General features: G+C 36.8%; 2 protein-coding genes across 4 annotated transcripts; both read right to left on the bottom strand.

The window, feature by feature from the left end:
- Positions 1-1,017: 1,017 nt before the first annotated feature.
- On the bottom strand, positions 1,018-22,736 carry LOC123714948 (xaa-Pro aminopeptidase ApepP-like). 3 transcript variants are annotated; one of them, XM_045669650.1, is made up of 17 exons: positions 22,666-22,736; positions 16,249-16,375; positions 11,899-12,070; positions 11,721-11,833; positions 11,431-11,566; positions 11,001-11,096; positions 9,703-9,902; positions 8,436-8,522; positions 8,175-8,264; positions 7,820-7,950; positions 5,910-6,062; positions 5,608-5,737; positions 4,611-4,788; positions 3,817-3,908; positions 3,269-3,382; positions 2,023-2,148; positions 1,018-1,103 (listed from the first exon to the last, which is right to left on the bottom strand). In XM_045669650.1, the coding sequence occupies exons 2-16, from the start codon at positions 16,342-16,344 to the stop codon at positions 2,023-2,025; spliced, it is 1,914 nt and encodes a 637-aa protein (XP_045525606.1). In that variant the 5' UTR covers positions 16,345-16,375; positions 22,666-22,736; the 3' UTR covers positions 1,018-1,103. The 3 variants fall into 3 exon arrangements, with proteins under 3 accessions (XP_045525606.1, XP_045525604.1, XP_045525605.1); XM_045669648.1 differs by lacking the exon at positions 22,666-22,736 and adding an exon at positions 18,152-18,288; XM_045669649.1 differs by lacking the exon at positions 22,666-22,736 and adding an exon at positions 16,739-16,929.
- On the bottom strand, positions 19,829-22,638 carry LOC123714950 (histone chaperone asf1). The gene is made up of 2 exons (XM_045669651.1): positions 21,650-22,638; positions 19,829-20,817 (listed from the first exon to the last, which is right to left on the bottom strand). Exon 1 carries the CDS (start codon positions 22,296-22,298, stop codon positions 21,651-21,653), a length of 648 nt encoding a protein of 215 aa, XP_045525607.1. The 5' UTR covers positions 22,299-22,638; the 3' UTR covers positions 19,829-20,817; position 21,650.
- Positions 22,737-23,043: the final 307 nt, after the last annotated feature.

The following is a 23,043-nucleotide window of genomic DNA, read 5'->3' as shown; positions in this document are numbered from 1 at the left end:
ATTTTGGATACAGACTAATTCTAAAATTGGTAAAAAGCTATAAAAATTTTACGTTTTTCTTCATCGCAAAACCGACGTATATTATACGTCATGTCTATACGTATAACCCTGTAGTTTTGCCGTAGTCATAAAAAATATGTTCTTAGTCTTCCAATGTCCTATTCTTCGTATCTCAGAGAGCCTTTGATGAGTCTCTCATTTGAAAGTGATCTTGTATTGTACGTGCAAGTAATAAAAAAGAGTGGAATTAAGGGTTGTGTAGGTATTCCCCCTTCAAATTCAATTTTTTTCTGGAGTAGCAAATGACGAAAGAGGCTGTTTAATAAATGTTTATGTAGCAGTAATGTAGAATCAAAGAGTTCATTGAATCTCTAGACAGTTAATTTAAAATCGATATTCATTCAAGTCGCTAAAGTTCCGTCAGACAAGTGAGTGAACGAAACGTTTAATGAGTTTCCGAAACGTTCCTAGGCAACAAGACTAACCTAACCTAACCTAACCATTTACAGTAAAGCAAAACACGGAATTTCCAAGCTATCAGTTCTTCACGATCACACCAAAATAATAATAACATTGAAAATGAAATAATCATGGCGGAGTCTTGTTTTACATTGTTAATCAACACGCTTTCGGTCAGACAGATAGGTCAGACAAAATGTAAGCGACTTGATTGAATATCGACATTTAATTAACTGTCTACAGATTCAATGATTTAACTACTTTACTGCGACATATACAAAGGGAAAAGCATTGAGTATGAAAATTTTATAAATGAGTTTACGACCACCAAGCAAAAAGCACACGTGTGAAAAATAGGTGTCTCATTCACTCTACAAATAAGTCATATAAAACGTTTAGAGCCAAATAGGTTTTAAATTAATATATTTATTTTTTATTTTCAATAATCTGTGTAAAAATGATTATGGAAATTATTTTGTCATTCGTAACGTATAAATATAAAATAGACAGACAAAGGATAAATAATGATATGATTTAAGGTATACTAAATAAAAACAATTTAAGCTGAATAAAATTTAATGAATAAAATTTACTGCCACCAAATATAAGTAGGTATGAAATATATGCGTTGTTTGCGCTTGTACCTGAAACAAAAAGGAGCATTTTATATAAGTTTACAATAAACTTTGACAGTTTGAAATAGGATGTGTTTCTATTTGCAATTAATCATAAATTTAACGACAATCGATAACTAAATTTATACGTTAGTTACGTGACACAAGACGGTCACAGATTAGTCGTAAATGATAGACCATAATCTATTATTAAAAAAAAATGCAAGAGCTGTCATTCCAATAATTTTGTATGAAGTTTCACACATTGAGACAAGACAAGATGTGTTTGCCTTGAAATCCGAATACTGTCTAGGAGTTATGGCCGGCTCGTACAATGACAATTGTTTAATTATTAAAGCCACAGAATTAAAAATTTCGTTCAAAATCAAGTCTATCACTAAATAATCGATGTTTTTCTGTTCTTTATGAAATAAATGGTAAAACAATTTCAGAAAAATTAAACATTCTGATCGAAAAATAAATACCTATCAACGTCATTAACCTATATTATAAATGTCCGCTTCAGAGATACACCCATCTCTCAAATACTGTACCGATTTGGATGAATCTTGAAGTGTTTACTTAAATAATATTATCCCTTTGACATCCAAGAAAATATTGCACAATAATACAACATAAATTCTAATGAATGTTATGACGAAATTTCTTAGTCAGTTAGAAATAAGTACTTTAAATTACTCATTGTCTGAAAATATTTTTTTAACCGGATTAAAGCTATTTTTATTATTATAAACTTATAATTATTTACATAATTTTAAATTTATATTTTTCCGACGTTTCGCGTGTTTTACAGTGTGCGTGGTCACGGTGACTGAAGAAATTATGTAAATAATTATAAGTTTATAATAATACAATTAGCTTTAATCCGGTTAAAAAATTGTTTTCTTTAAATGTGTAAAAGCTATGTTAAACAAAGACAATACTATACTTATTGTCTCTTCATGGGCTGGCACTCCTTCGCAAGCCATTTATAATCTTCCAAAAGGCCACGCTGTTTAAGAATCGGTCCCAATATGTTCAGCACTCTAGCGTGGTATCCGTTTAAATATGACAACTGCGAAAAAATATTTATACCATATTTTATACGATATAACGAATAATTTCCCATTACATTGCATTTTTTTAGTACAAAGTCATCGGAAAATTTTGTTGCAGACTTCTCTCAGATCTGTAAATCAGAAAACCGTCAGGCAGAAATCTTTCTTGATTTGTAAAGCAAAAAAAATACACTTCTAAATCTGCCGCCCTAGGCTCCTGCCTACTGAACCTGCTGGTAAATCAGCCACTGAATCTATCTCTATTTAACAAACCGCAATCAGAAAGAGATGAAAGACTGCTTCAGTTTATGAATGAGCAAGAATTTTATAGGGGATTATTTTAATAATTTCTTAACATATAGTAATTTTCAACAACCTAATTCTAATATTTAGTAATTTTTAAGTTCCCAATTCCAATAATTAGTCATTTTTACACCCGTACCTAAAAGGCTGTAGCGCCATCTTAATATATAAATCTCCTGTCACGATGTTTGTCCGCGATGGACTCCTAAACTACTTAACCGATTTTAAATTAAATTGGCACACAGTGAGCAGTCTGGTCCAACTTAAGAGATATGATAGCTTAGATCTTTAATTATAGTCGCAAAAATTATTTTATTGCAAATTATTTGTCTATAATTAATTGACAGTCACAATTATCTGTCAACTCCAAAAGATTCGAACATATGTCGATACTTTTCGACTGGATTGAGAGGGTAATCAATAGATGGCATTGCTATGGTAAACCGACAAACGTGTCATATAAGCTAAAAATCAATATCATGATTACCACGTGTTATTAAGGTTAAAATATAAATTAAATTTATTTTGTAGTAAACGAAATACCGTGAAATTCAATTATTTCTACTTTTTTTTAATTTTTGGTGTTAACATAGCTAACCACGTGTTACTTAGACCGAAGTGTAAATCAAATCAAATCAAGTGTAAATCTTTCGTGTCGCGGTATTAAGGCTAACTAAAACCATATTAAGGAGAAACGAAGTTCGCGGGGGCAGCTAGTTGTTATATATATTAAAGAATATTGTTACTTATTTCATATTAAAAATAATTTTACGTTTTTGAAATAAATTTTTAAGATCCAGATTCTACAAAAAATATCCGTTCCGGCGATCTCACCTCAAAATCATCAAGCAATTGCAAATCAATGCATTTCACGTGGTGAGGCACCATTGTCAACGTGGAGAATCCAAGGACGCCTCGACCGTCATAGTTTCCTAGCAGGTTTGATGCCTGTGGACAAATTTCTCGTTAATAGTAAGTTGTGGTACCTGATGATCCTGTTGATTGAATCTATATGAATAAAAATAGATCGCAAAATAACCGCTAAGCACAAAATTCGAAGATTTCTTCCATGAACTCTGAAGAAGGTTTTTGTACAGAAATAAATTGCAGGGGCAATCCTAAAAACCAGTTTTTGTTTTGACTTTTTCTATAATTGTGAACGTACACGAACGTATATCTATAGGGTAGCATAGAAAAATGTTCCATATATACTAAAAAGGTAGGCGAAGTAAAAAAATAATTATAAATCTCTCACTACAGAAATTTAACTTGAGAAATCTCCACGTTATAGGGGGGGGGGGTAATATACACCTTTTATGGGGGAAAGAAATCGCGATACACTGCACAGTGTTCAAAAATAGCAGTTTTCTTGTGGAACTCACCCTCGGATGAGTGGAATTTTTGTTAACATCAATAATCTCCACCAGGTCCTCATGGCGGATGCCATACTCTCCCACCTTGTAGTACCCAGGTTCTGTAACATATCTTGGTCAATTTCATTGTAGTTTTACTTGTCTATGTATTAGGAAGATATAATTATATAGCGACGCTGAAATCAGAATACAGTTAACTCCTCCCCGGATGCATATCTTCAACTCCAGAACATCGCGCCGTGGCATTCCAGACCTGCCGACCCATACAAGTACCCTACTACGACACCCGGACCAAGGCGAAGATTAAACCTTGGTCCCATACCACCGGATTCGACACCAAGAATATGAGCCCAGGACCGAGTCGAGCGTCCTCGGTCCAACAACAAGAAGAGCCCATGTCCCATTCACAAGGAATAAATCGCGAGGAAACCAGCATAGACCTAAAGTCGGTGTGTTTCAGGCACAGAAGATTAATCACCTACTATTAGAAATGACCACAGAACAAATACATTTATTTTGCCTATACTCTGTATTTACAGATCAGATTTTAAAAATTATTTCACCAATAGACAGGGAAGTTGTCGGAGTTTATATATAAGGTAAAGTCGGCATACTTGCAAAGTAAAAAAAAACATCAAACGCAACGGTTTTCTACAAACGCAACGATGAGAGATATATGATGCCTACAAGGCAGCGACATGTCTAACTTTTACATTATATAAAAACAAGACTCACTCATAAAATAATGCAGTAAAGTTCAAAAACATTTAATTTCGAGCACCCACGAGACACCCAATACTTACCATTACTCAGTATCTGTCCAGGTTTTAGACCAGGGTCATGCGGGTATGGCCTCCAGGAGATGCCTGATGGCCCCTCGTGTACGTTGAGGAAGTGTCCCACTCCATGTCCCGTTCCATGGGCATAATCCAGGCCCACGTCCCAAAGGGCTTTACGGGCTAATGTGTCGAGGACATTACCCTGTGATAATGATATATTTCAAACTCAAACTGAAAATAACTTTATTCATATAGGTAACCAAGTACACTTATGAATGTCAAGAGAAAAGATGTTAACTTTAAATTTACATTTACTACCGATTCACACGATTCACACGTCAGGGCGTAGACCGGGAAAAACTGCGAAGAAACTCTACGCCACTCTTTTTAATCGCCAAGTTTTGAGTCATACAAATTGTTTGCACTGAAGTAAACCAATCTCAAGGATTAGGATCAAAAATCGTCAAAATTAAAAAGCTAGTGATTTATTTACATCACAAGACAAGGTCACCCTTACTGCTTAAAGATTCTTCCAGACCCGACGTAATTAAATATATGCACAGAGTATTAAAACACAACAAGTGTAAGTGGTATCATCTTAGTTCAGTTTTTAAAGACATAATCTGTGAGGTCTGAATGACTACAGGCATTAAACAACCAAATGGCAGGAAATTTAAAAAAGCTGGTGCATATCCATAAATAAAACTTTTGAACTGATATAAAATATAAACGGGAAATACAATAAAGTAATTGGTAAAGTCCAGGAGAATATAAAGCAATAAATATTAGACTAATCAAGACCAAATAGTTATGTCAACATGACATGATAGGTGACAGCTAATACCGTCGCCTATGAACACATACATTGCCGGAAGGCTTCCAAATACGTTGCCGGTCTGTTTTTGGCACACGAATCTCACACTCAATAATCGAATTTAAAATAAGAGAACTAATGAAATGTCGGCAACGCATTCGCAATTAGGCGAGCCTCTGGTTGCTTCGTTTTAGAACAACATTGTACCTTAACTCCTTTGGGAAACAGTGCTGATCCCAGCGATATTTGTCCTTTTAGTACACGTGTAAACGCACTAATTTGCTCCGCGCTAGGTTCGCCCATATGACGCGTCCGAGTTATATCAGTTGTCCCGTCTCTGTGAAAATACATCTGGAATTCTATAGGGAACACGAATTGGACTGTGTAACATACAAGTTCTATTAAATTCAGTTACGCGTTACTACTACGGACATCGCGTTATACTGGTAACGACTTACTGGAGTACTGTATAGGAAATAGAATTAAATCATATTTGTAAATTTTCTCACCGGTATTGCCCACCAGAGTCGAGCAGAAACATATCTGTTCCCCTAATGATGCGTTGGGGTCCGTCCTTCGATGGGCTGTAGTGGATGATCGCGCCATTTTCCCCAGCACCAGGGATTGTGTCAAACGAGGGACCCATAAAGTCTTTTTCGTCTCTGATACAGATAAACTATGTTATTACTGTAATAATAAATATAAGATATGGGGCAGCCGAGCCTACTGGACAAAAAGAGTAGTCATCAGAGCTCATGGACACCCATTCTAGTAGGTGCGACCTTTGCAGGATGTATGCTGTTTTTTTAAACAATTCGGATAGTAACTCCCAGGGAAGACTCCCTTACCGGGAGTAGTTCCACAGTTCGATAGTTCGTAAAAGAAATTGTCCTGTGAAAAAGCGAACCATGGACACATTCCAGCCAGTACTAATATTTTTAATTTGGACAAATTTATTTGTAGTGTTAAAATTAAGTAAAATATAAGTATTTATCTTATACTATATATGTATATTTGTTTAGCTAACTTATCCTAGGTTATATTAGATTAAATGTTTGGGTGAGGATACCCACCAGAAAACATGGGAATGAAGAAACAATAGCGGAGAAAGATTGAAAATTAGTAGCGAAGATATGAGGCAAGCCTTAATTATTTATTTATTTTCAGCTAACACATACATGTTATACAAGAAAACACTAAGAAAATGTACAAACCCAAAACTGTAAACCAAACTAGCTAAAACCTTAATCTACATTGTTATACAAAATATATTAAGAATAACAAAACAATCTACATTGTTATACAAAATATATTAAGAATAACAAAACATTAATAGACAAAAAAAATAAACTTTAAATAAACGACAATTAATAATCGATATATTTAACTTAAAACTCAATTGTTACTGCTAAATAATGACAAAGACTTCGTAATTAATTTTGTTAATTAAAATATTATTCAATTACGTGATTTCTGTAAAATTACCTGAAAACCATTTGCTATTCATTAATCTTTTTAAAGTATATTTTTTAAATCAGAGTATATTAAATTCTTTAAATTTCTTCTGTACAAACATTACCTGTCCACATCTTATCCCTAGCTTTCTTACTACTTACTGACGTGAGACTTATCTTAAATTATCGTGATTTATGTGTCTTTTTACTTTCTATTTTTAATGTATCATCTTTTTAGTTTAGCTTGTTTTTTTTGTTCCTGTTTAGTTTTGTCTTAATAACTGTGAATAACATGTATTTTTGTACTTCTTGCCTATCTTATGTAATTGAATACATTTTTATTTATTTTTTTCTTCACTCACGTGTCAGTGGTTGTCTGGAAGAGATAAGGCCGCCAGCTGCCCTCATTTAGATTTAAATATGTTTAATTTTTTTTTATATTGTAGTGTAAGGAAGAGTTAATAAATAAATAAAATAAATAAATAAATAAAAATTACCCCCCATTGGGAATTATCTCAGAAATATCGTTTAAAGTCGAGGACATTCCAAAGAGGAATTGAAAGAAGCACGAGTAACACTGGGACATCGCAAAAGAGCAGAAGATTAACGACCAAAGTAGGGGATATTGTCAATAGAATAAGACCATTGAAATGGCGCTGGACCGGGCACATGACAAGAGGCAGCAGGAGGAAAGAAAAGAGAAAGAGATAGGCAAACGATATAAAGAGAATAGGACGTTCAACTTGGACAAGAAGAGCTAACATTAGAAAATAATGGAATCAGCTGGGAGAGGCCTATATTTCACAGGTCACGCTGATCATCAAAACTAAAACAAGTGTTCATATATATAATACTGGGTATTAGCAATAAAGGCTTAATAATATTACTCCTACGCTTCACAAAAACGTCGCTCTACTTGACGAATAAAGGCTATTAATCATTTATTTATTTAAATAAACACTTACCGTCGGAACTCTAACAATTTGGCATCAGCTTCCAACTCAGTTACGTTGGTACCGGAAGCAATTTCATCGTGAAGCCATTTGAAGAAACGAACTACCGCGGTACCGTCACGTATATGGCACTGTCTGAAACCCTAAAAACAAAAATACAAACCTCTAGAAGTCTTTGGAAATTATCGTAACAATTTACATAATGTGACAAAACAGGGTTTAAAAAATAATAAAGACTAAGGATTTAGATGGAGCCTACTGTTAAAAAAAGGTCCTTCCAGACAACCCGAACACTTAACAACACCTGATGTTGAATGTGATTCCGCCGCTTAGCGATTGCTTTCAAGAGTATATTTTTATTAGTTACCTCCATTTCAATATTGTTTTTCACCAATTTCATAAGTGCGACGGGTGAGACCTCAGACATCAAAGTCAGAGGCTTCTGCAAAACGTCCTCCTAAAATATTTTTATTATTAACACAAATCATAATAATACAATTTTAATAAGCGAGCGTTCAATTATTACGTCACGCAATTTTTGGAGATCTTGACCCACCCACCCCCATTAATTTCCCGTACGTAATACTTGAACGCTCCCTAATACAATATTACTGTGCAATCATTTTACCCCTCCAGCTGCTCTATGTATGGCTTCACTCGCTTCACTTGACAGCCAGATGTCATGTTCACCGTCACCACTCTCTGACAGCTCCTTCTACAAAATAAATAACATCGTCACTAAAAGTTTACCTATTCCTTAAAACAAATCAGTCTAAAGTACATATCTGCCTCTTATCATCATAGCGATAAGTGTTTGACAGAAAGAGACGAGGAACAAGAGATAATTTAAGCCTACGTACAAGTGTAAGAGTGAAATTATTTTTTAAATCGCTTCAATTTTTATTACAATACAATTGGTTAGTCTTTCAATTGATATAGGATGATAAAGGAAAAAAAAGACATGACACTGACGTTTCATTAATTAATAGATTAAAAAGAATACGATTGAAGTTACTAGAAACATCATCGAGCTTTACTAGTTTAGCTCGATTTAAACCATAAACTACTATTTCTGTAGTCTGTGCAGAAAGAGAACTGTCATGGGATTTGAGATCGCTGCAGTTGTAGAATACCTTTGTTTTTATATGACGATCTTGATAATTTATGAAAACTAAACTTCACTAAAAATATTTTTTCGTGGATTAATTAAATGAGCTTTATAATTAGAATTGGCTATTTGAGAACCATTTTTAAATTATTTACTAGTGGATAAGGATCCTATACATGGGATATCTCAATTTTGAAAAAATTCAAATTTAACATAATTTTTTAGAACCCCTGTATCTGTTTCACGATCATTCGCAATTTAATAGACAAGTAGATTAGCCGCCTATGCCTGACACACGCCGTTGACTTTTTGCGTCTAAGGCAAGACGGTTTCCTTACGATGTTTTCCTTCACCGTTCGAGCGAATGTGAAACGCGCTCATAGACTAGTCGATTGGTACACAGCCGGGGATCGAACGACCTCAGGGATACGTTGGGACCTCAGTCGTACGTTAAATCCAACACTGCTCTTTTCTACTGTCTCTTTTTCTAATGTCAAATAGCTAACTATATTAATGCATTACCGCATCACTGGTTTTCTTCCTGTCTGTTAAATATCAATAATTTAAAGTAATATTTAGAGTCTAATTAATGAGACTATCTAATGTTAGTCTATGACATATTGGCATACGTAACAATTCTCAGGCCTAAACCCTATATGGTCACTTTGAAACTTCGTTGGAAGTCGCAAAAAGACAAACAAGTCACGAAACTCAGCCAGGGTTATACTGATTTAATATCTGACATTTAAAACATTTACAGGTACAATAAAATAGATAATGAACTCACAGCCATATTTTCCAGAATTGGAACAACTCGATCATACGGAAGACCTTCGATCTGGACTCCCTCTTCGTCCATACTCTTTGAAATCGTTTCTGGTATTTTTCCATCGTGCCAAAAGAGTTTCACCTTTGCAGGTGTTATAACGAGGTACGAGAAGAAAACTGGGTTGTATGGAATATCACTGCCACGAAGATTTAGTGTATCTGAAGGCAAAATATCAGTACATAGTAATTGATATATCGTAGGGAACAGAAGAAACAAGTCACGCCTGTCGGACCGCGTGACGTTTCGCGTTTCACGTTTAGGAATATTTTATGAAAATGGTCACGTTCACAAAGCGTGAACTAATGTTAATGCATTCTTGATTAAGGTTCTATGTCCCCCAGGTAGGGTTACGTAGATAACCAACCTGATCGGTTTTGGCCAGCTCTTTTAACATCACTCCACGTCATCAAGCCTCTACAGTGATGCTTCATTGCCATCTCAGTTTTGGGCGGCATTTATTTTCGCTTTCAGGGTTGGATGAGGAAGGATTCCAGTCCAGCGCTTGCTTAGCAATATGACTATTATCCCTGGGGAGCGTATGGCCGACCTACTTCCACTTTCGGCGTTTTATAGTCCTGTCAATTCACTAAGTCCAGAATATGCCGATGATTTGACGAAGGCGATTCAATAATTTTTTTGGCTCGCAAGTGTGTTGTCGGCCTAAAAGAGATGTCCCGAGCCCCAGTGCCTACCATACTGTATAGACGTGTGTATCAATCATCGTGTCTATATTACTAGCGTAAGATTATTCCAGTATTCAACACTAGCAGTGAGTCATGGGGTAAAATATGTGATGATAGAAAGAAACGAATCGTTTATTAAGTATACCCCATGTCTATCGTTACCAAAGATTCAATTTAATGAAGCCCCTAAAAACACACATGTACTAATCGAATTTTTGAAGTGAAACTTGTTTATCTTGTCCCTACCACGTTTGATTCGAAGAGATTCGAAGCAAGCAATATAACGATTAATAGCAAGCAATATAACGATAACAATGATAGTAATAATTGTATTATTTATGTATAACGATCATTTTTCGAAAAATAAGGTCATAAAGAAGTTTCACTTCTTAAGTGTGTACACTAGTACAAAAAAAAATCAAAAATGTTTATTGTGTCTCAAAATACACGGTAAAAATTGCCATAAAAACACTTGTGGAACGACGGACGTCGAGATGTTACAGGTCGAATTTCGTATTCTGTCTTGACGTCCGATTATGAAACACACATATATAATATATTAAATACACTTACAAGCAATTTCATCTAAGGCAGTAATAATTAAGGCAGATGCTCGTTTTTCAGTCATTTTTTCTCTTAACTCTTCGATTTTCTTTCCCGCAGTTTTACCTATGAAATTTTTTTATGTATAACTTTTATTACGTATACAGTGTTGGCCTAGTGGCTTCAGAGTGCGTCTCATATCCCTGACGTCGTAGGTTCGATTCCCAGCTGTGTACCAATGGCTTTCTTTCTATGGCCGCATTTAATATTCGATCGAACAGAAAAACATTGTAAGGAAACCGGCTTGCCAAGTCAACCAAATCGACGGCATGTATCAGGCAACGAGGTTGATCACCTACTTGCATATTAGATTAACAAATGAATTTTAAATTCAGAAATCTGAGTCTCAGACCTAAAAACGTTGGTCTCCCCCTGTCCAGCACCCCCCCCCTTATATTACCTGTATAATTAGTAGGTAAAAAAATAATATCGTTGTGTGGTCGTTCTGGTGGAGGATTCTTTAGTTCCACTCTTGCTACATCCACGAGATTTTTCGATATTGCTAGAAGTTGAATCTTTGATTTCTTAAGGGCTAGCTGTAAACAAATCATACAATATTTTAGTACAATTCTTTCTCATATATAAAATACTAGCGAGTAACCTATGCCATATTAAACATTTAAATAATTTTGACATTTTAATATCGTTTACGTGGTACATACTGAACATTGAAATGAAGTGATAAGGTACCTGTAAAGGCGTTTTCTCCTCTCTACTTATAATATGGGGATCGTAACCAACAACGGACCCTGCTGCCAGATTGGAACTCAACCATTTCTCGATTGATGGTGTATCTGGCAAGGCTGTAACAGAACACAGGTTCGTACAAAGCAATGACACCAAATAGATCTGACAAAAAAATACTAACATTGCTTCATCAATGTCCACAGATTCAAATCGACTTCCTTTTCAAACTGTGTGTAGTACCGCCCATCAGTCCATACCAGCGCTTTGTCATTTGTCACAACGGCTGTACCAGCGGATCCAGTGAATCCTGTCAACCAGGACCGCCTCGCATCTATATCTGCTATGTATTCTGACTGTAATAATAACGTTTAGTTAATATTGAGAATTTAGGTTGTTTAGGAAGGAAGGAAGGGTACGAACGTGTTCTTCTCAGAACAGTTCGATATCGTGGGCTAACGATAACGCAATTAAGTGTTCTTTTCAGAACAAATTATTGTTTCATGACGATAACGTTTACAACTGTCCTTGTCAGGACACATCACTGTTTCATTACGACACGTACTAATCACCTACAAGAATATTCTCTATGTATTATTTATTAGATTAACGAAAAGTCCAAATTGAGCATACACACTTATACAATACCGTTATATGACCTGTCTTAATGTACAGGAGGGCTTGTACCCTAACCATGAAAGAGAAGCAGGACTGGTAAAGGATTGCGAAATACTGCGTAAAATCCTAGTGCCGACAAGGAGGGATCACGCGTCATGGATAGTTCGAAAAAATGCCAAAATAAAAGAATTGGTAGAGCAGCCCAACAGTTTAGGCGAATTACAAGACCTATGTTGGCCAGGCATACCTTAGGCTACCTAGAGCTCGGAGACCGTAGGTCGGCCTAGGTACCGCTGGATTGGGGGACTATTTTGCGGAAAGATGGATCGTGTACTCCAACATGGAGGGCACGATCTCCTACCACCCTGTGCGGTGTGGGGTTCCTCAAGGCTCAGTCCTTGGGCCGCTTCTGTGGGACATGGCCTACGATTGGGTGTTGAGGGGCGCGCTTCTTCCGGGATTGCGCGTCTTCTGCTATGCAGACGACACCCTCGTAGTGGCCAACGGGGCAAGTTATGGGGAGGTGGCTCGACTCGCAACGGTCGGCACCTCTCTTGTTGTGAGACGGATAAGGGCCCTGGGCCTTAGGGTGTCTCTTGAAAAAACGGACGCCCTATTGTTCCATGGCCCTAGGAATGGTCCACCTCCTGGGGCGGTCTTGATGGTGGAAGGAGTGGGGGTTCCGGTGGCGTCCAAGATGAAGTACCTTGGTCTCGTCTTGGATGGCCGCTGGAACTTCGAGGCCCACTTTGAAGCTCTCGGGGGGAAGGTTGTAGGGGCGGCGGGGGCGCTTGCAAGGCTATTGCCGAATATTGGGGGCCCTAAGCAGAGTGTGCGGAGGCTGTACTGCGGAATCATACGCAGTATGGCATTGTATGGGGCCCCTGTATGGGATGATAGGCTGAGGGCGAGGAACCGCACCCTACTCAGGAGGCCACAGCGAGTGATGGCGGTTCGGGCGGCTCGATGCTACCGGACCGTCTCGTTCGAGGCGGCGTGCCTGTTGGCGGGGACTCCCCCCTGGGAGTTAGAGGCGTTGGCCCTAGGCGACCTGTATCGTCTCAAGTGTGAGACTAGGGCAGGTGGCCGATGGGCTGAACTGGTCGGACCGGCAAGGAGGCAAGCCAGGGAGGCCACCTTTAATAGATGGGCCCATGATCTGGCTATGCCTAGGGCGGGAGTACGCACCGTGGAGGCGATTCGCCCATGCCTACGGGAATGGGTGAATCGCCCGAGTGGAGCCGTGTCCTTTCGGATGGCGCAGATACTGTCTGGGCATGGGTGCTTTGGGCGGTATCTGCACAGGGTGGCGAGGCGGGAAACCCTTCCCATCTGCCACCATTGTGGTGCCCCAGAGGACACGGCGGAGCACACCCTGGCCGATTGTGCCACTTGGTCGAGGCAACGCCATGACCTAGTGTCGGTCGTCGGGACGGACCTCTCGCTACCGAGCGTTGTTGCAGCAATGCTTGGTAGCCAAGAGGCATGGCGTGCGGTGGCCTTCTTCTGTGAGCATGTCCTGCTGCAGAAGGAGGCTGCCGAGCGTCAGCGGGAGGTGCGTGGCGATGGCCGAAGGGGTTGTGCTCGGCGGCGGCGAGGCGGGGGTGCGGGGGCAAGACGCGAGGAGCGTTTGCCCAACAGTATCCCCCTGCGCCGTCGCTGAGCCCGTATGCAGTCATATTCGCCTGAGTTCCCTGGGTTGAATGCCTAGTGCGACCCCCGGGGGACTCAATGCGGTGCCAGACGTCATTCATTCAGAATGAATGTGTCTGGCATAGCAGGCGATATGGAGGGCTCAGGAGGAAATTTTAGTGGGTCGGGTTTCTCCCCTCTGATTAGCAGAGGGATAAGAGTTAACCATCCCCACAGTCCCCGCGATAGCGACTGCATGCGCTCGCGGGCCTGCAGTTGTGCATTTTTACCTCCTTCATAAAAAAAAAAAAAAAAAAAAAGGTACCGCTGGATCGACTGTGTGGACCTGCTGCAGCTGAAAGCCAGCAATTCGCGAGAGGTAGCACAGGACTGGTAGGAGGAAGTTTCTTATTTTCTAAGCTCAAAACACTTTGTGGGTTGCAGACCCAGGGAAGTAAGTAACAAAAAGAAAATTGTCCTAAGTAATCATTTGGTTACCATTTAATTGATAATCAAAAAAACCAGTGGCGGTACGACCCTCAAAATGACTCGGATTTTTGTGTTTCGTATTCATTCGTTTATAACAGGCAAGTATCTGACACGCGTCGCGCAAATTTTTGGTTAAAATGCGCATATGGAAAGTCTATTGGAGCACAGCCGGGGTTTGAAAATACGACTGGATGTGAGTCGCACGCAAGACACTTGGTCACTGCTCTATGAAGTGACCAAATCTAGAAAAGTAATTTTTATTTAAAAAAAAAAACATATAATAGATAATATATGTATGCTATCTGAAACTGGCATATCGACTTGTACACATACACATACTATACATGTAGACTTGACAAATGTCAATACGCATCCGAAAGTCTGTTTTTATTTTTGTCTTTTTATTATTGCAACATTATAAATAAACATAAAGTACTAAAAAACCCACAGTGGGGTTGCCTTGGTGTCTGAAGGGCTAGAACAGTGCTTTAGATTCCATATAAACTAGAGTTTAAAAAATACAATGAACACAAAAAACCAAACGAAAACGTACAATAAACGGAGAGAAAAATAAATTTTTAGATCATAATATTACTTTTTAAATCTTTTTCCAGGTTATCCATAAAATACCTTTTAAGGGTACCCTTGCTGTTAAAAGATGCATGTTCGTGTTTCTGTTTATCATTTCCCAATATTTATTATCAGCTTTACAATTTCAGTAAAGAATTCAGATAACAGTTTATAGACTATACATAGGATACACATACTATAAAAACTTTTAACACAAGTTTTTAAATGGTAACACTTGGAGGCCACAAGGTAGGTATAAAAGCAAAGATAAGTTTTTTTGAGGTTACCCGGGGTAGGTTGCCACCACCCTTACGCTTCCTGGATCGAGACGTGCCGTGGAAGTCGCCGGTCACCTATCTAGGGGTCACCATAGACCGGAGTCTTACCATGAAGCACCACATCTCCAGGGCTGTAAGGAGCGCCAAGTGGGCGACGCACACGCTTCGCCCACTGATCACAGGCAACCTACCCCTCCGCACCAAGCTCGCGCTACACAAACTGTATGTGCGCCCTCACCTCACGTACGCGGCACCGGCGTGGTTCTCCTATGCCAGCGAGACCAACCGCCGAAGACTGCGCATCGTGCAAAACACCGTCTTACGACGCGCAGTAAAGGCACCACGCTACGTGAGGAACGCCACCATAGCGCGAGACTTGCGGATGGAGTCGATCGACGAGTTCGTCGCACGGCTCGCGATGAGGATGTTTGATCGAGCGGACGCCTCTCAACATCCTCACCTCCAAAACATCGCGCCGTGGCATTCCAGGCCGCCCGACCGATACAAGTACCCGCGTGAGCTCTTCTCCGCGGGTCCCGACGACACCAGGGCAGCAGCTGCGGCTTCGACCGCTGGTCGCCTCGCTGGGCCTCCCCCGGGTCCACTGGGGGTCTCACCCGGCGGAGCTTGACCGCGAGCCGCGCTAGCTGCCCGATACCACCTATCATGACACCAGGGCCAAGTCGAGACTACTCCTTGGCCCCCTCATTACCACCGGATTTGACACCCCGGACATGACCCCACAGGCTGCGCGCAGCGGGTAGAGACTGAGTCTCCCCGCGCGCCTGCAGCCCCCACCGATGGGCTATATGCCCGCCCCCGTACCGCCCTGTATCAGCAGGGCGCGAACAGAAACACCACTTGAAGGGGGCATACGCCCCGAACAAGACAAAACACCCCCCTCGCGAGGGAGGGTGCAACAATAACCACGATTTGAGGTTACTCACACTATGAGGGTCTGCTGTAGGCACAATGTAAGCTGATAACGCAGTCGGCTGACTGGCCATTAACGCCCGCAGCGTTGTTAAACGTTGTAACGCCATCTTGTCTACGCACGCCACATACGGGATGACTCTGTAACAATAACAGGAAAAAATTGATTTTGACATACAGGAGACAATGTTTGGACTGTTGTTTCTGCATCTGACGTTCGTTAGACTTATATTCGTAAAGGGTTCATGGTAACTTTACAGATTAGATCAAATAAGTTCATTATAATATGATAAGGCCATCGGAAGCTAAAAAAGGGTCTTTCAATTCCTTAAAATAATCGATAATAGTGCATAAAATTTTGTAACAGATTTCCACTTAACCGACATATTTTTATCTAATTATATAGTATTCAACCGTTAGACATAATGAACAAGTTTGAACTGGACCGCTGTACTGTGCTAAACGGTTATATAATAAGGAAGATTTAAAAATATCATACGTTACCCAAATACGCAATTACTAATTAATACACGATATACACGGCGCACGATTCAATCAAAAGTTATATACTATTATATACACGTCTTATGATTCACCATGCAACATTATAAAAGAATTTAAAAATGAGGCACATGGAATTGAATAAGAACTGGTTTTTGAACATGGAGTTGTCAATTATGTAAAATGTCGGTAGTATTTGAACGCTACCCACATTACATACTTCTAAAAAATAAACTATAGAACCGCGTCTACAGATGCCATATAGAATATTTGTTTATGCTTTTTTCCACAGTATAAAAATTACATCTCTGAATCTACCGAAATCCTACATCTAACTAACTTTAATTTGAACCGATTTAGGACCCTTTGCGAAACTGCCAAGCCTTATTTACATCCATTAAAAAAACTTCAATCAAAGCTTTTTGATTTAATTGTGTACGTGTATAAAATAACAAAAAACAATTGTTTTCAGTTTTGGTGCTTAATTAAAGCTAAACTTTTGTTTTGTCCTTTTTCACATTAATGTTAATGAGCCTTCAAGCTGCGCAATATAAATGATTAAGCAAGCAAAGCACACCATACGACTAAATATTCATACATTTTGCATTACAAAGGTGAAATATTTGCATTTTTATAAGGACTCAACTTAAAAATTACTAGAGCAAAAAAATTCTTTCACCATTCCTGTGTTCGTAGTACATAGATTTATTTTCGAAATATTAAAAAAAAATTGAGCCGCGAGTTATGTTACCTTGCCACGTTAAGTTAAATTATATTTTATTTAATAATTCTAAGCGCAACCAAATGTCACACACAAAAAGGACTCATTATTGTTGATGTCAGTAAGTAACTGATACATTTTAATATAACATTCTTGATTCTGATAATGTCCAATACACTTGTATTGAGACGTCACTTAGATTTCCTCACGTTTAACAACATTCATTTGTGCACAGACGGGGCACGACCCTACGACCTTATTCATGAGAGTCGCACGCTGAAGCCACTAGGCCCTCACTCCTCATTGGTCACTTAGATTTAAGAAACCTTAAATAAAGTACTTTTATAGCGCCCCAACCTCACTACCCCTTTATGTTGAAGCCAGTTGACACCCAGCAAATCGAGGGAGCATTTTTCCGTCCGTCGTTACATGGAGTTTACACTGTATATGTCAATGAACATTTATTACTTGATTTATATACAACTATTTCGTAGCCATTTGCGATGGTGAGGTTACCGTTTGTAAGCCACACACGTAAAAAAACGCCCAGACCCACCTAAAAATAACCCAGGATAGACAAATATTTGCGACCGCATAAAATAAACCTATCGTATTTAAAATTGAAACACTCGTCAGCTAAAACCGATTTTACGCTATTAATAAGAATATAAGCGAATCAAAGCAAAAATACTTATATGACAATACAACAAAACCACATTTTTACAATTTAAAGTACATTCTCATATGAAAGCAATTACTTAAATAATGAACCAATTTGTTTTCTAATTTAGGAAAAAATTGCTAATTTACGTAATGTGAATAACAGTTGATGACAAAAAATACGTTACATTATCAATAAAGTAGAAGAGAGAATGATCATTAATTGTATATAGAGAGGTCGCCACGGACTTAGTGGACTCATCGGTTGACAGTCCGCGATCCAGAAACATGATATTATGGAGAATATATACAAAAAAAAATATCTTTCAAATTTTTTTAATCAAACAAAAATTTGCGGTATCCCCTGGCTTAACGCTTATATTTGAGATTTTAGTTATGATCCGCTTACAAGTAGAAAAAAAATACCTTGCGTTTTCTTTATCTTGTACGTATATTTTATATGTAAATACAAATTATCTATTCATAAAACATTAGTGTTTTACATTATTTCAATGGTTATTATTACTTTATGTTAGGTATGTAACTCACTAATGATAACTGATCAGCATTGTAGGTACACTAGTCGACTTTTAGATCATGAGGATTTCCTCGGGATATTTATTTGTTTCAGTGGTTTATTTCTCTGCTAACTGCGAAATATAATCCTGCTTTAGTTAATATAGAAAGAAAAATTTATTGGTGCGCAGAACGTAACTCAGAATCACGCGTTTAGCTACTAGGTCAATGGTTTACAAAATACACATCTGAAAACAAAATATTGCTTTATTCGTAAAAACTAAATGTAATTGCACCATTTTAACAGAAGCGCTCGTCTGTTCCTTTTCATCACAGTGTAAACACAATTTGTCAGAAAGAGACAAGAGTACTTTAGTTAAAGTGACATTATTCTTTTTTATTAATGATTTAAACACAAAGAGATTTGTATTGTAAATCATAAACTTTAAACTTCTTAACCAATTATATTTGTCTCTAGAATTATGTACTATATATGTTTTTCTAAAATAGGGGACATGCCGCTATTGAAAGAAGGTTGTATGGTAACTCCTCATATTGAAGCATAAATCCCAAACAAAAAAAGTTAATCAATTTAATAATTAAAGATCTTATAATCCCACTTGTCTAATAATAAAACCTAAAATCATTATACAGAGTCTATTCTCATAAGGTCAAATTTTATGGTTGACTTGGCATTCTGAAATGACCTTTTAAAGTACATATTTACTGTTTGACTTAAAATTAGTACTAAATATTAATATGCTCATGGCTTGAAGAGTCACCTCTGTAGCAAATTATGCAGACCTGGATTACTATGACTATAACATATTACATTAATAAAAATATATTTTAATGCTATGTAATAAAGACTATTACTACACACAATTTCAAATATTATTGATGACATCCGGCAACCATGGAGGTCTAATATTGGAATTTTTAGTACTTCAGCTTTAAGGATTGGCCATTTGTCTAAGAATAGTAACTAGACAATAATTGTCAAATAACAATATTTAGAGTAAGGTTCAGTGTCAAGTTCTGTATGTAAAAAAACTGAGGATTTTCCACATGAATAAGAAAATTATATATAATGTTTACATAAGAGAGTTCTTATGGAAAATCTATGTAATAAACTCATGTTTTGACCATAAGATGAACGAAGAATGTGGGTTGTATTAGTTTAATAAAAAACTGCATTCATATTATATTTTTATTAGCCTAATATTAAAAAATAACATATCTACAATTTGTTACATACTTAAATACACTGAAACTTGTTTTTATTCATATGATACTAATTAAAGGCATTGATTTGATAGCATTATGTTTTTCTTTAATTAGGCCTACAACAAATAAAATGTTAGAGAGTAATGTGACCATATGATGTCCACTGCTGCTATACCAATGCATAAATAACCAATTGCAAGAAGATTTAGAATTAACTGTTACCATATGTTTCATGATGAATAAATAACTTGATGTTGTATAGTTTAACATCAACTAAGTGTTTTTGAGTTAGGATTGTTTAATGGTATAGACGATAATTTCAAAAGTTATATGTGACTTATTGGATGTATTTAAATCATATAACAAATAAAACCTTTTTAAGCATACTATGCCAGCAGAGCATGATGTAAAAATTAAAAAAAAGGAGAAATTTTTTCATGTTTCTTTTCCATACAAATAAAGTTCATCATCAATTAAACATTATCTATTATTATTATTGATGTGAATGTTGTATACTCTTAATTACATTTAGTATAATAATCAAAGCTCCATATACAGATTGTAGTTAATTGGTAAATAGTCCCAACTATTAAAAAATTCATGAGTCAGGGAGAGACTTATATATAGTTGCCAATTAAACTTAAATTCTCTGATAAGCTAACAATATTTTTTTATGATTTGAACTTATAATCTCATATTTCCTCTCAAAAAAATCATAACATTAATATATCCACTTATACCAGAAAACTTAACCCACTCAATTGTTTTATGTGTCATGAATGTATTTACAATTTGAAATAACATACACTAAATTACCACATTACAGTTCAGATACAAAATAATTTCAGTCCCTGTTTTATAGTTATACCTCAAATTATTTCACAAACATTATCACAACAGTCCTTTAGTTTTAGACCCACTTGCTCAAATTTAATCTTCATTATCTATTATATACAATCTGAAAAGAAACAATAAAATTATCTTTCCTGTTTTTATTAAGTAGATAGCTTCTTTATTTTACTAATTTCTTTTAATGGCTAGTAGGTGTTCAGATTTTTATTGCCCCGTAACTATTCTTAATTTGACTCAAGACAACTAAATTAAAGGCATGATAGACATTCAATCTTTGCGAACACCAATTTGTTATTATTGTCTGTAACACAATACTTATTGTCTACATCAACTGCAGCCATACTGGCACAAAGGCTTGGGTACTATCTGTTATGATTTCAAATAGGAATGTCACATCACATGCATATTGTAAAAAAAGCCTAATTCCATGCTCTATTAAATGAGAAAATCATTCAAATACCTCACACCAAGAACAAACTTGAAGATATATAAATGTTACATTAGACCTACTCCTACAGCATTTGGGATAATTATTTCATGAATAAATAATATGCTTCAAAGGTTTTATAGAAAAGCCATGATAATGGTTAGGAACAAGCCTTATAATGAGCATCGGAAGCACTTGATGTTAATGAATTAGGAAGCAGGAGATTAAGAGGAAATCTCATTGAAATCTATAAAATTCCAGGAATTGAGACACTCTTTTTTTTTAAGTGAAAATATATATGTAGGCATCAGCTTATAAAGCTACTAATTTTTATAGTTACATAATAATAATATTATACATGCTTTAGATTACTTCATTTAACTAAATTATCCTTGTTATATTCTTTTGAACTATCTAGATAAAAAAAAATATATGATTTAATTCCAATATCATTCTTATTAGTTAAATACAAAATATTATAAATATTAGCTATCAAAAGTGTCAAACTTACTTCAGCACTCCATAGGAGCAATAGAGTTTGAGTTATCACCATATCCACTAAGGCTTCCTTGAAATTCTATACCACTTATTTGACTATCTGCATTGAAAGATGCCCCATATGAATCATTGCTAGGTGCATGAGTTGATTCTATGTTTCCATCACCAGAATCTGTTGGTACTGCATCTGGTTCTGCCCAATTGATCTTAAATCGTGTCACTCTAGGTTCTGAAGCTAGAATATTTCTTAATACTTTGTCGAATTGCGGTTTTGCTGGAGGATTTTCACGTAATTCGGGTTCTGATTCACTGTATTCATTATTAATAAAATAACCGACGCGGACAAACTCCTGCCCCCTATAAGAACACGTTAAAAGTACAACTGTTACGCCTAACGCGTCGTTCTCTGGAATTCGGTTAACGTCTGGTGGTGGTGCTTGGAAGACAAACATGTGCCTGCCTTCTGGTATAGGACCAACGTAAATTGTGTCTAATACTTGATCGTGCTCCTCTGTTTCAGCTGATCCGACGTATATCATCTTCCATTCCAAGTCTTCCTTGAGCTCTTCTATGCATTCGAAAGTTAGTTCGAATTGGAAAGGGTTTAAGAAAGGACTAGGATTGTCGAGTACAACAACATTGGTTATATGCACCTTAGCCATTACGAATGTGACGGTTCTTTAAAAAAATCAATATGCTTGTAGTATAAAGTTATTTAAAATTTGTTGTAAAAGTGATAATAGGTTTAATTGTTAACAGAAAGAAATACGTTACAATAAGACATTTAGAAAAATGCCGATCTGCTGAAAATGACAGTGACAAGCATTTTGGCGGTTATTTTACTTAATCACGTGATCAAAATACGTCATTCCAATTTTGACAATCATGAGATATCGCTTTGGATAATTATAATTGGCTCAGTTTGATAAATTTGGAGCATATTTTTTCTACGGTTCTGTGTAAATAACGAAAAGTGAATACATCGTTTATACGATTAACTAACAAGGAATCAAATTAAATTTTATTTACCTAAGATTTTCTTCAATTTAACCTCCTGTTTCTTCTTGAACAACAAGGCACTGTCAAAACTTAGACGTCAAGTACATGTCAAATCTCTAAAATAATACTGATAAAATGTTGTTTAGGTACTAGTCTTTTTGACAAAGAAATTACAGCAAATAATTTTTATTGATAAATTTCGTTATGATTACTCTATGTTTGTATACACACTAAAATAGAAACAAATCCATTAAAAATGTATAAGGTATTTAAATGTCGTTGTGGTATACAACTATTGCCTTAATTATGATTAATGTTTCACTTGTATTAAATTAACGGATAAAATGAATTGTTTCAATAGTAATAAAATGTAATTAAGTCATTAAATTAATTTCAAGTTCTTTAACG

The sequence above is a fragment of the Pieris brassicae genome, chromosome 10 (assembly GCF_905147105.1).
Source record: "Pieris brassicae chromosome 10, ilPieBrab1.1, whole genome shotgun sequence".
NCBI lineage: Eukaryota > Metazoa > Arthropoda > Insecta > Lepidoptera > Pieridae > Pieris > Pieris brassicae.
Note: the sequence above shows the minus strand (reverse complement) of the source record. Positions and strands in the feature narration are given on the sequence as shown.